Below are 13,948 nucleotides of genomic sequence, written 5' to 3' on the forward strand. Positions count from 1 at the left end.
GTCACCAAATTTTAACATGCCAAATTAAATCAAATTCTTAACACTAACCAACCATGCTATAGCTCATTTTCAAATACTAATGTGGTCAGTTCCTTCTAACATATTGAATATCACCCAGATTTGAATAGCCCATACTAGCTTCTATACATTAGTTATTATTACTTTGATTTCTTTCAGGCTTGAATCGTTTGATAGTATATTATAGGCTGCGTATCTTTTTTCTAATCTGATGCTTCTTGCATTCATTTCTGAGTCTTGTAAATTTTGTTTAGAAAAGCAAAAGGTAGATGTAAAAATAACCAAGATCAAGAACTTTATGAAAGATTGTTCTATGGTTTCAAATAAATGATTTTATATATAGTTTGATGTGAAAATATTTTTAGACTTCTAAATACATGGTAATTAGCCACCATGTGGTGTGACAATGGGCACACTTTCAGTATTTCTCAATGAAGTTATTAATCACTGCTCAATATTTCATGCTGGTGTTAAAAAAGATCCTCAAATATTTAACCCCATAAATACACCCCTGTATTCCATGTATACAACTGGGGAAAATGACAAACACTTCGACTTGACAATGTTTTATTTATTATACACATCAGAATGGTGATGAAATATTTACAAATGATACACTTATAGTACAAACGACAACAAAACCCACAAGACCAGTATGCTAGGGATTCTGTTCTTAATAACCACTGTAATATATTGAACAGCATTAGAAAGCATATCTAGTTCTAATATCTTCCAACTTCTTTGAGACCTGAAAAAAGAAATTATTAAGTTTAGACGGATGAATTTTATTTACCGAATTAATAATCAAACTGTTTATATTTTATTTTTTTACTTAGTAAGAAAATAAATGTCTACCTCTGCAGGCGTTCGATCCAACTCTTCTGCCATGGTTTTCTGTTTGCTGGGTTCCATAGAATTAAACATTTCACATAAATCACCATCGATCACACTCTAAAATAAAATAAAGCTATGAGTGGAAGTTTAATAAAAAAAAATGTTTACAACCAGTTTAAACTATTGTAGTACAAAACACTTTTGAATACAGCAGATACCATTTATTTCATATTATGAGTTAAAAGTGCATAGAGTATATCTCAAATGTAAGCATGACATTGGACTAACCTTTAATGGATAATGGTAAGATCTGTAAGCTAAATGATCTCTACCACATAATGGTGGATGTTCAGTTCTCATATACATTTCTAAATGTTGTACAAAGTCATGATCCTGTAAGATAATGGTGTGAAAGTTAAATAAGCAATTGAGGTTTAATGATAATAGAAAAACACTCTAAAAGAGGCCATGTCATTTCATATCAAAATCTTATTCATTTTGCATATTCATAACTTGATTCCACATTTCGACATCCTCTTGTTTTATTAGCATCTACCTACCTCATGTGATGTAAATGGTACTAACATTCCAATAGCACCTGATAATGTTGTATAAACCAGGGATTCAGAACCACCTGGTATTAAAGTTGCTTTCTGTAGTGATGTTATGACTTCCCCCACATAAAAATTACATACTACATCTGCCTATAATAACAAACAGTATGATCAATTTGACTTGTATTTCAAATTCATACACCAAACTAACTAATCCTGACATTTTACCTAGTATAGCTGATAGGATACTTGAACTAATGTTTTGAGTAACAGATACAAATCTCCATAAATGCTTCTCATAGAGATTAAGTGCAATTTGACTGAAAAGAATTTACCTTTTGAGTGGCACCATTTAAGACTCCTCTATCCCATAAGGCTTTATTACCAGTAGGATCTTCATCAACATCATCAGAAACACTTGTTGGTAAACGGACCTGAATAACAAAAGATAGCTTGCCAGGCAAGGTAACATACGCCCACTGGTAGCTGTCAGAAATGATTGAACATGAGTTGCACAATATAGCTAATAGAGTGAAACGTCAAGTCAGACAAGATATTTCGGTGAAAAATTATCCGATCATCACAAAAATCGATAGGGATCATCTTCATAATGACATTGACACACAAAATCAAAAGAATCTGTAAAGAATTGTAGCCTATAGAGTGAGCACGAGTTGCACAATATAGCTAATAGAGTGAAATGTCAAGTCAGACACGATATTTCGGTGAAAAATTATCCGATCATCACGAAAATCGATAGGGATCATCTTCATAATGACATTGACAAACAAAATCAAAAGAATCTGTAAAAAATTGTAGCCTGTAGAGTGAGCACGAACCAAATGTGAACGGACAGACCAACAGGGTGATTACAATATACGCCTATCTTATGTGTGGGCGTATAAAAATTTATTGAGTACAACGTAGGACTCGCTGTCAGATTTCTAAATACAAGAAGTAGCTTATTGTGGTTACAAAGAAAATCAAGGATCGGTACTAAATATCTGAAAGTATATTAGGAGAATATTCTGGAATACCTTCCTCTTACAGATAGCATCGATTTGTACTAGTCTATTAAGTGTTTTATGTCACTATCCCAAAGCTGCTAATGTAATATGTAACCACTTTTGGCATAAAACGCTAAGTTTCAATGGAGTGGCGAGAATCAAAGATGTCTGACTGAAGATTGGAATGGTGCACCTCTGTAAAATCAGTGTTGCCAATTTACATAACAAGTTAAGGAAATTACATTACAATTTTTTGCTTCAGTTAGAACATGCAAGAAAAAATCCCCCAAAACTTACAATTGTCACATTTCCAAATTTATCAGCTCCAGCCATAGTATTATAATCTATCATACAAGAACATGTTAACCATCTAGGATTGGTATCATCAGCAAACACTATCAACTGATTCTCTTGTCTTTTATAACGTAAGAAATGGAAACTTTCTTGTATATCAGCTACCAATACTCTGTTTCCATTTGTGTGTATATTGACAATGAAGTTGGGAATGTTCTGAAATGAAATAAAGAATTTTCATCTAAATCCTATCATTCAAAGAAATAACTCACTGGACAATGGTATGCTTATAGAAATTTGTTTCAATCCTGATTTATCTGAAAATAATTTAATTCTTAGACTCTGAGTAGAAATTTCAGTTGAGATAAAGCCACAGCTACTCTGTTTGACCATATTAATTGACTCTGGTTAATTCAATTAAAGCCATGTACAATTTTTTTTTACGTACTTTGTTTTCACATTTTCTCAGCATTTTTTTCTTTCCCAAGTCGTAAATTCGAAGATATTTTCCAACTCCAATTAGAGCACGTCCTTGAAATGAAGTAATAGCACCAGGTACTTCATCAACAGATGTTTTATGTAAGAAAGTTAATTTATTTCCATTGTCTTTCACTAAGTAGGCATAAATAAAACCACCACTCAATGATCTGGGATTCAATACTAAATCTCTAGCCACACCAACTAATAATATTGTATCATCTGGACGATTGGCAAACTTCACTAATGCAATACTGAAATGAAAATTTTTATTCATCAACAGAACAAAAGTCAACTTGAATGCAGACTTACTTGAAGAATATTGTATGAATTTTCATAAACTTGAATATATATATGTACACAACTCAAATTAAACTGTTTGGTTTTGTGATAATTTTCAATGCTAAAATATGTTTCCTAAAACAAGTTGTTACCTACCTGTGTGCAGCTTCATTCTGTTCTAAACTTATTTTATCTAAGGTGTCACCACTCAATGGGTTTATTATTCTAATGACAGATGCCCACAATCCCATACCAGCTTTAGGTGAACCAAATACAGATTCTGGTCGTTCTTCATTTAGAAAGGCTGCTGCCATTTCAGCTGCTAACTCTTGTTCTTCCTCTTGAGCAGCTTCTATCATTTCCTACAAAGAAAAAATAAATTTTAATGTCAAGCCGATAGGCAGAGGTGATGACAACTTCATACTGTGGGATATAAAAATTTTGTTTTCAAATTGAGAAATGATCAACAGAAAGAAATGTAATGTTAAATTATGTACAGATCAGATGTATTACATTGTAATCACTATCTTATCAGGTGAAACACGGAAATTAAAATCATTTTATGTAGATAGATTTTAGCCATTATTGTGGAAGGACATCATAAAAATGTATTGCAAAGTATTTAGATTTTTGATTTACTGAAACAAAATTTTCCAAGTTTTATAACCTCACACTTCATAATAGCAAGCTACTTCAGATCATGTAGGCTATCTCAACAATTACAGCACATTCCAAGTCAAGAGGTGTGCCCATCCTGGCTCAGTAAATTTGATTGCTTTGCTCATACACAAATTTTTTTTTTTTATAGCACGAGATGGACTAGAAGGAACTCGTAGTCAAAATCTTTTAGATAAAAAGGTACAAACCTCTGCCATTTGTTGTTTACGTTGCGTTTGTGTTTCTTCAGTATAAGTGTTATGATCAGTTTCAACAATAACTAAATTATTTGATTCATGTATAACAAATTTTCTAGGTGTATATTGCAAAGGCCATGAAACTTGATTAAATACAGCTCCCAACTTCTCTAAAGCCAAAATACTGAAATTAACATCAATAACCATGTTTTAATCTTGAACTGAAATCATTCTCATATCAATGAATGTTATTTGAAATATTTTCAAAGATAGTATTGGATGAGAGGAACTTCTAAGGGATCTGAAGTTATAAAATGTAGAAGATGAATATCTGTCTGAAAAGTCTCAGACATGAAGCAGTTAATAATGAAGATGAATTTAATCAAATCTATTAGTAATCCTATCTTAGACATCAATGGGTTTGAAATTTGTATGTTAGCTCACCGTAGTGTATTGGTGGAAATGGCTACAATACCCTCTGGACACTGTTCTGATGCAAAGCCAGAAGCATACTCCAATGATTCATATGATAATGGTGTTAAATGGAAACGACTTTGATAAGTATAACTCAACCAAGTTTGACTTGACATAGCCAATACCTGAAATATTCAAGGTTTTTCTTTAACAGAAGACACAATTAATTTTTTAAGGCTTTTATCTTCTTGACTTTTGATATAATATTGTTTAAAAACATACCTTTTGACTGAACTACATGTATTTTATTTGCCCGATTTTGGTCATTTCTTTTGTTGTTTTTCTCTGTATGGGCTATATTCTGTGAAAAAGAATTCCTCTTAATCCTAACATGAATCATCCCAACTAAAAGGGGACCATAATAGATGTTTATTAACTTGTTACTCACAGATTCTGAACCTTGCATAGATATTCTGAATAATTTGACCGGTCTGGAACCTAAGTATCGGGTTCTTGTATCTGATAAATCACCAGTAACCATATCTAATACAGTTCTCAATAAGACTCCATTCTACAATACAAAACATACTTATTAAATTCACAACCATTTCCAAAAAGAATCCCTGAAATCATTTTTCACAGGTAAAGCTTGTATAACAGTTGGTTTTTCAGTGGCAGGAATTCAACGAATTATAAGTATAAACATACCTGTAAACCAATATTCAGATATAAACCACCAGATGTTCCTGGTTCATTTGTATCCTCTTTAGCTTCAGTACCACCCATTTCTATTATACACAACGATTCTGGCTGTGCTGGTAAGGCTTGCATACTTAATGGTGATAGACAATCCTGTAAATAGCAATAAAAATAATTGTATATTGTTGTTATACAAAGACATTTAATGAGCTAATTGGTCAACAAGATAAATGATTACGGAAAACATAATTATTTTTCCTTGCTTAATGTTTACAAAATGACGAGTACTTACATTGGGATCAAGAGATACTATTCTGACAGTATTATCAGCTAAACCAACAGCTAAAAATCTTGACCTCTGTTCACCTTGTGGTACTCTACATATACCCATACATACTACATCAGCCGACATTTCTTTTCGCTCTGTATATTCATTTAATTGACCAGTCTACAAATCAAATCATCAATATAAATAAAAGTGCTTCATTACTGTTCTTGTCACACTGTTGATGTAATGGGATCTTGTTGTCGTCCACTTGAGCTAAGGCTTCAGTTATTTGATAGCATTGAAAATATAATTTTTTCTGGATGACATTGAATAAGTTGCACAGAGTTGTAAAGGATTAACCAAATTGATTTTTTAAATGACAAAATTAGATGTTTAACTTACAGGATCCATTTCAAAATAAACTAATTCACCACCAGTTAAAGCAATAACAACCTGTCTCTGATTTACAGCACATCTTACAATAGATTTTTTACCAGGTGTCTTCCATTCATTAACACGTTTATCTGATCTAATATGTCGAATACCTTCTGGATAAATCTGAATAGTATAGATATAGGAATTAACATACTTGGCTAACCATTAAAACAACAGTTTAGATTGTATATTATATTAAAAGGAATTAAAAGACCCAACCAACACATCTACCATTTTTATAATGGAAATAAACTTGAAGAGTTCTTCATGCATAGATCAGATTTTCAAAGAGTTGTAATCACTGTTAATCAGGTGAAACACGGAAAAAACATCATATCTATGCTTGGAAAGTATTTTTTCTTTTTGGTATTTTTATATCGATCAACTTCATAAACTTTTAAATAATTAGAATTATCTGTACCTGAACAAGAGCATCATCTCCTAATTGTGAACAGGATATAGTTGGTGTAGTACCAAGAAATCCAGAATCTGTAACTTCTTCTACTGTTTCACCAATAGATAATACCAGGGTGGCGTTCACGAATGATACAATAATATATGCATCATAATCCTCTGAAAATACAAAACATCTCTGTTCAATGTAGCGTGAAATAAATCAAATGATTAATCCCAACCAAGCTTCCCAGCACAAATGCATTTTTTAATGTCAATAAACTTGTTGGCCATGTCTGGTTTCATTCAAAACAAGCTATGGTTTCTGTTTCACAACAAATTTGAAATAAAAGTTTTAACACTATTGATGTACCGAAAATCATTCCAAAGGGAAATAACATTGAGTGCACACAATTACAAAATTAAAATTTGACTTTCAGCTTTTATCATTCGATATGTTTGTATCTGGTATCTGTATCAACTTGGAGCATTGAATACAAACCTGAAGATCACCACACCATTCACTCACACTACATACATAGCAGCATCTGAAAGCAGAAAGAGGCTTGGTGTTGGAATTAGTACCAGACAACCAGCCTTTTTCTTTTAGTAACTTTGTCTTAATGAATGTTTGGGGAAACATGAATGCATTGTTTGGAATCAAATTGTTCTTTCCAAAAATCGATTTTGACCTTTCACTTGTGGTCGTATAAATATAAGCAACAAAAAAAAAGGAAATAATGAATCAGCACCTGAAATAAATTCTGAAACAAAAAGTACTGGAATCTGAAATAGAATTGTTGCTTTAGCCCTATGGTAAGTTTTTGCTATATTTTAACATCATAGTCTATAGAGAAATCAAACCATGGTTTTACAGATGTTTGTTTTTGTGTATTTGAAGTTTCTTTGAAGAGAAATTGACATGTAATGGAGAGTAATTATTCCTACTGCTATAGTACAGTTAGTAAACTAAAGAATCTTACCATCAATACGACGCTTAACAGTCCATACAGCATTAGGATTACCAGGCAACTCTGACACAGCCATCTCAGATACCTAAATCATAAAATCAATTAAATTGTCTCAAACCGACATTTAACATTGTATTAAGAGTATAAAAGTCAGTCATTGTGCAAATCAAAGAAGTTTGCGAAATCAAAGAAGTTTGCAAGGTCCTGACCTTGCCTTATCAGCAAGTGTGGGCATTCCCAATAAATTGTCCTGACCTAGTTAAAGGTCAACCAATAGAATTCCGGGTACGTATCACATGCTCACTTCAACATGGCGATTTCAACAAACTCAGTCCCTTCGTCTCTCATTCCACAAGAAAGTAAGTGGATCATCATCAAGGAAAACAAAATTAACACAAAAAATAAAAGTTTTCTCCCCCTCTGCCACTTCATATTCAATCTGGATGACATATTGTTTACAGTAAATCTGCAGTGCTAAAAGATGATAAAAGATCAGTAAGTGTGCGTTGACTGCAATGATTGGATGCTGCAAAAGCTTTCCTCAATTTTCGATTAATAGACAGTTATTCAAAACATTTATCAACCTACCTCTAACCCATGCCGTAAGACACGCAATGAAGACCTAGGACCTCGTCCACATAATGTATATAACTGAGGAGTATCTTCATTAGCTAAATCAGCTATCTGACAATTCATTATAGGTGATAAACTATCCATCTCATCTACAACTACTAAGTTCTTCAGAGGTCTAGGTGAGAACAGAAAGGTATCTCCCTCTTCTAAGGGCATAGCACTACTAAATGTTGGCTCCCCATCATCATCACCAAGATGGGCAATTTGATACAGGTAACTGAAATAAGAGTGTAAGTTTCACATTAATATATATCATGAAGAACATGACAAGAATGGCTAAGAATATCAAAATTGAATTATAAAAGTATGGTATACTTACTGGTTTCCGAATTCTGAAGCAACAAATAAAAATCCAGATTTTAAAACACACATACTAGCTGCTACTGGTACAGTATCAAAATATTTTAATCTTATTTCTGTTACCTAGAAAATATATCAACCTTTAGTCAACATCAGAAGACAATTGACCAGGAGGGCACAGTCAGAGTTTGAAAACGTGAATATCTTATTACATTTGAGAATGACACAGGAAATTTGGAAGAATCATCTATCAATATTTTAAATTGGGATTAAGAAATCATTTGCACTTACAATGTCTTCATCAGTCTCCAATGTTATTTTAAAAATATCCCCCTGCTCAGTTTGAGCCAAGAAGAAAAACATTGATTTAGTTTTATGTGTAGCACTACAAACAAATATCATTCCTCTTTCTGGATCATCTAAATCATACTGAAAAATATATATCAAATATTCAGGGTCATACTTTGGAATTCGGAATTCAAAATCTTTTGAATGTAACAAATACTTTTTTTCATGCATAGATCAGATTTTCAAAGAGTTGTAATCACTGTTAATCAGGTGAAACACGGAAAAAAACATCATATCTATGCTTTGACATTGGCAAATGTTTCATAATAATATCATAAAACCATGCCAATATCTACATTAAAATCCATAACGATAATTTTATTTTACTGTTACATTTTCCTTTCAGGCTCATTAGTCAGAAAAACCTTCATGGTGGATCAGGTTTTATATTGAATCATCATCAAGGATTTAAACAGGAGGACCATTATAATTCACAAACATGAGTTTTCACTGGGATAAGTTTATGAACTGCAGAATAAGGATCTTTTCAGGCCCATTAGTCAGAAAAACCTTCATGATTTCTCAGGTTCAATATTGAATCATCATCAAATATCTACTTAAGACCATTTATTTCATGTCCATGCAATTGCTAAGAAATATGTTTTATAAACTGTACAACTAGAATCTTTTCAGGCTCATTAGTCAGAAAAACCTTCATGGTTTATCGGGATTAAAATGCATCATCATCAAAGATCCAGTAAAGACATTTTCATGTGATCATGTATCGTGTTGAGCATGTTTGCCACAATAGGAATTGCTATTACTGTTTTACAAGATACAAATAAAAAGTATAGACAATAGTAAGTTCTTACACGTCTCCTGGGAATAGGACATCTTATATCTGGTTGATCTCCAAGATTTTTATATGTAATATAATTCTCTGAACAAATTAATACACCACTAGGTCCTTCATTACCACCAGGTACTGAAAATATATCATGTACCATGTTAAAATAATTGATATAGTACGGGAACCCATTATCATCATATCAGACATAATAGTGATGTCAAATACAATAGACACTCCTTTCAAATAGAACTTACCTGATATTAAGAAATTGGCATGTTCTTCTAACTGTTCAGAATATTTCCTAACGACATGATTTAACCCTAAATCTAGTTCATAATATGTTAATAATTGTTGACTTTTAGCTGCTGCTTCTCCTGTATGATCTTGATCAGCATCCTACAATAACAATCATACAAGTTATTTTCCACAAGGAAGACAAATTTTCACAATGAGGCATATTTCAAAAATCAGATCCTTTTGTCAATAACACAGTAAGTTCCATACTATAAAGTCTTTGAATGGCATTTAGCAATTGTGAGTACAATATATAGACACAGCTTTATGGAACAACAATCACTGGTTAAAGTTATACTATACTATACAGGGAATACTGATCAGTTGATGTTATTTAAGTAATATTGACCAGATTTGTGATTTCTCTTGAAAATCATATTCAATCAAGAGTATCAAACTTATTTTCAAAAGTTTTAAGCAGGTAAGACAGCTTATTTTGTCCAAAATACAATATTCTTAACTATTATCTACCAAATGAGTTTTTTTGCTAAGAGTAATAATGCTTTACCTCATAATCTATTTCTAAACATGCAAAAGTAGGGTTTTCAAAGCCAATGTCTACACCAACAATATGATAGACTAATGTATTTGATTTGTGTGCCTCTAGTGGTGAAGAGATAGTTAATCTAGCCTGGGCATCTCTATTTAATATATATACCAATTTCTGCTTTTCAACAGCTCCTAGAAAATGGAAAGAATTGACTGATTATAACAATGTTTAATGTTCCAAGCCTGTGGGTAAAAATACCTATTTGCACTAAATAATTAAAACACTTAAAAAAAAAGAAAAGATTTAGACTCCTTTCAGGCACATTTGTCAGAAAAACCTTCCTGACGTATCAGGTTTAATATTGAATCATCACAAACAACCTAAGTATGAGGACCATATTTCATGAACTTTCTTTTGCACAAGGAACCTTGTGGGAATCATCAACTGTACAGCTGGAATCCTTTCAGGCTCATTAGTCAAAAACCGTCATGGTTTATCAGGTTTAATTTGCATCATCACAAAGGATCTAGGTACATTGACATGCCTTTCTACGAGGAAACTATGGGATAAGTTTATAAACTGCAGAATGAAAAGCCTCTCATTCATCAAAAAATTCTTCATGATTTATCAGGTTTTTATTTAGATCATCTATTTTCTTTGATTAAAGACATCAAAAATGCTTTGAAATGATAGCTTGTCAGGCAAGGTAAGATATGCTCAATGGCAGCTTTTATTTTAAATAAAAATAATTGACAGTACAGTAATAATTAACATTATGAAATATTCAACCTTCAGTATTACACTTCTTTTGAACTTTCTGGGGAGATACTGTATAATATTAGCAAGTTTCGTCAAAATCTGTCAATAATTCAAACTTCTAGAGCGTTTACAAGTTAAAATATGTTTTTAAGAATAAGGACTCATACTAAATATTTTTTGATTCTTCTAATTCTCATTAAAGTTCATCCTTGGTTGATAACAAACACTCACACAAAAGTTTCGTCAAAATACGTCAAGTATTACACCTTCAAGAATGTTTACGAACTTTTCAAGAACAAGGACAATAACTCACACTAAATATTTTTCTGATTTCTGGTTCAACCTTGGGTGATTACAAACAATCATACGAAGTTTCGTCAAAATCAGTCACGAATTGTGCTTTTTGGAATGTTTACGAGCAAACATCGACGGGCCAACATGGGTGATAACAATATACAACCCCCATTTCATGTGTTCAATAAAACAGAAGACACAAAAACCATTTTACAAAGGTTTTTTACTGGTCCATTTTTAGTTGATCCAAATGAGGTGTATACTCTATAGCACAACACATGGGTAAACATTCAAAAAAATAATCTGCTATAGAAAAAACTAAGTAGTCCTAAAGTCTAACATATTTCAAGAGCACAAAGGCTCATTTCGTATTCTATAGCAGATTATTTTTTGAATGTTTACCCATGTGTTGTGCTATAGAGTATCCACATTATTTGGATCAACTAAAAATGGACCAGTAAAAAAACTTTGTGTGTCTTCTATTTTATTGAACACCCAATTTCATGTGGGCGTATAAAAAATAATAAAACATCACAATATAAGTACAAGAATTTAAACCATACTAACCAACCATCACAGCTCTGCCTTTTGGATCGACAGCTAAAAACTGGCCAGGAACAATCCTTCTGCAACCACTCTTACCAAATGTTTCTTGATGAACCTTAAATTAAATAGATCAGATACATTTTCTTATACTATACAGAAACATACATTTCAACCAGACATTAAATCTATTAAGAATCATAAAGAATAAAATAAGGTGGTGGACTGGTAGTATAAAGAAAGGGTCAATCACAAGTTTGTTTTCCTGATGAATAGTCTATTCATGGCACATCCTACCCTTTAGATCTGAACAAAAGTTTGCTTATCAGACTGACTTTCTCAAACCGTACAAAACCGGTGATGGCTATGGTGTGTGGGTCCCTTCAGTTGAACTTTCATCTGACAGAGAATGTTTCAAAATATGACAATATAAAACTAACCTTTTCAAATATATTTTTAGATGGGATATATTCCAATATAACAATTCTTCCTGAATCTGAACCAACAACAATATAGTCTGAAACATCAAAAACAATCATATAATTTCAAGATCAATGTAAAGCCAAAGAGACTCTTCAACAGTGAAACTTATCTGCATAAATCAAAGTAAGCACATGTTCAGAGAAAGACGTACATAGCTACTTCACAAAAAACAAAACGGCAGTTAGAGAAAAAAAAACCAACCTTTTGTTCCACCAGTTAATTTGAATGGCATTAATGCTCTTATGATACCAAACACTTCAACTGACAATACCGGATATATTTTACCAGTATTTGGATCATGTCTTAGCAGTTCAATTATTTTTCCCCTGGAGACACATATCTCTTGATGTTTAGACCCAGAGAAATTACCATGAACTGCAAATGTTATTCCTGATGCCCTCTGAAGGGTCAGGTTATAAAGGAACATTTTCCAAACTGAAATGGAACAAAGTATAAAACATCATTGAGTATGGTATTACTCCCTGAAAGATATTTATAAATTTTAATACAATTCTTTTTTTAACCTGAACAGATCTAAACAATATGGTTTTCTTTAATAAATTACATGATCTATCTTCAAACATCCAGAATAATATCCCCGGATTCCGTGTCAGCAGAAAATGGAACACAAAGTGGACCGTATTCTTATGTTGTTTCAGGACTTTTAGCAATAAATCACGCTACATGTCTTATGTTGTCAGTCACTATATTTTTTTTTAAATCGTGGTTCTTTGAAGGAATTGACACTAGTTATAATGAATTGATATTAAAGATAAATACTAAGAGAAGTTAATTATACCACCCGGTATCCATACGTGTTTTTCTAGACTTATTTATAGATCAAACATTGTACACGAAGATGAGTGACGCATTCTGCCGCCATTGCCGAGTTGGTTGCTCATGGAATATGGGTCAAAGTGAAGGATTCATAAAGAAAATCGAAATAAACCAATTTTAATTATTTTGTAGAATATCTGAGGAAACATCTAAGACATAAAAAATTTTTTTCGTTTTTTTAACTTTGACGAAATTCAGTGTTGAATCCTTATATCCACGAAAATAAGTTACACCACTGTATTTCAATATTTGTTGGACAGAAATCAAAATTCAAACAGATCATTTTTTATTAACACATGGGCTACATACTAAAATGCTATTTAGACATACAGCATATGATTAGTGTTCATGTGCCATACAATCCTAATAAAAATATCAATTGATACAAATCGAAAAAGGCATTGATACACACAGGGGCTGCATTTACAGAGACCAAAAAAGACAACATTCATCTAACGTTACGCTACGAATTTCGTGAGCTTGAATCAAGGCAATACTGACCGCCAGTGTAGTTATTGAGGTCGTGCAAAATAATCAACGAATATCGTTACAAAAATCACCTTAATTGTCTGAAATGCACAAGATCGATGTGGATATATATGAAACCAAATAATTACGAAACCAGTGGCGCGGCTTCCTATAGAGTCGGTGCCCGTTCCCACATTGCACTTTCCTCT

At 32.4% G+C, this 13,948-nt stretch overlaps 1 protein-coding gene across 1 annotated transcript; it reads right to left on the bottom strand.

Moving 5' to 3' along the window:
* Window positions 1-570: 570 nt before the first annotated feature.
* On the bottom strand, window positions 571-13,927 carry LOTGIDRAFT_188836 (hypothetical protein). Its single transcript, XM_009055965.1, has 26 exons — window positions 13,832-13,927; window positions 12,636-12,869; window positions 12,392-12,468; window positions 11,976-12,069; window positions 10,374-10,546; window positions 9,826-9,967; window positions 9,594-9,706; window positions 8,725-8,862; window positions 8,453-8,556; window positions 8,089-8,350; window positions 7,513-7,585; window positions 6,558-6,709; window positions 6,104-6,259; window positions 5,726-5,881; window positions 5,443-5,586; window positions 5,183-5,305; window positions 4,765-4,919; window positions 4,333-4,504; window positions 3,623-3,828; window positions 3,156-3,438; window positions 2,711-2,923; window positions 1,742-1,840; window positions 1,413-1,556; window positions 1,141-1,245; window positions 874-969; window positions 571-766 (listed from the first exon to the last, which is right to left on the bottom strand). The coding sequence occupies exons 2-26, from the start codon at window positions 12,859-12,861 to the stop codon at window positions 722-724; spliced, it is 3,651 nt and encodes a 1,216-aa protein (XP_009054213.1). The 5' UTR covers window positions 12,862-12,869; window positions 13,832-13,927; the 3' UTR covers window positions 571-721.
* Between the last annotated feature and the right edge of the window lie 21 nt (window positions 13,928-13,948).

The sequence above is a fragment of the Lottia gigantea genome (genome assembly GCF_000327385.1).
Source record: "Lottia gigantea unplaced genomic scaffold LOTGIsca_26, whole genome shotgun sequence".
In the NCBI taxonomy this organism is placed as follows: domain Eukaryota; kingdom Metazoa; phylum Mollusca; class Gastropoda; family Lottiidae; genus Lottia; species Lottia gigantea.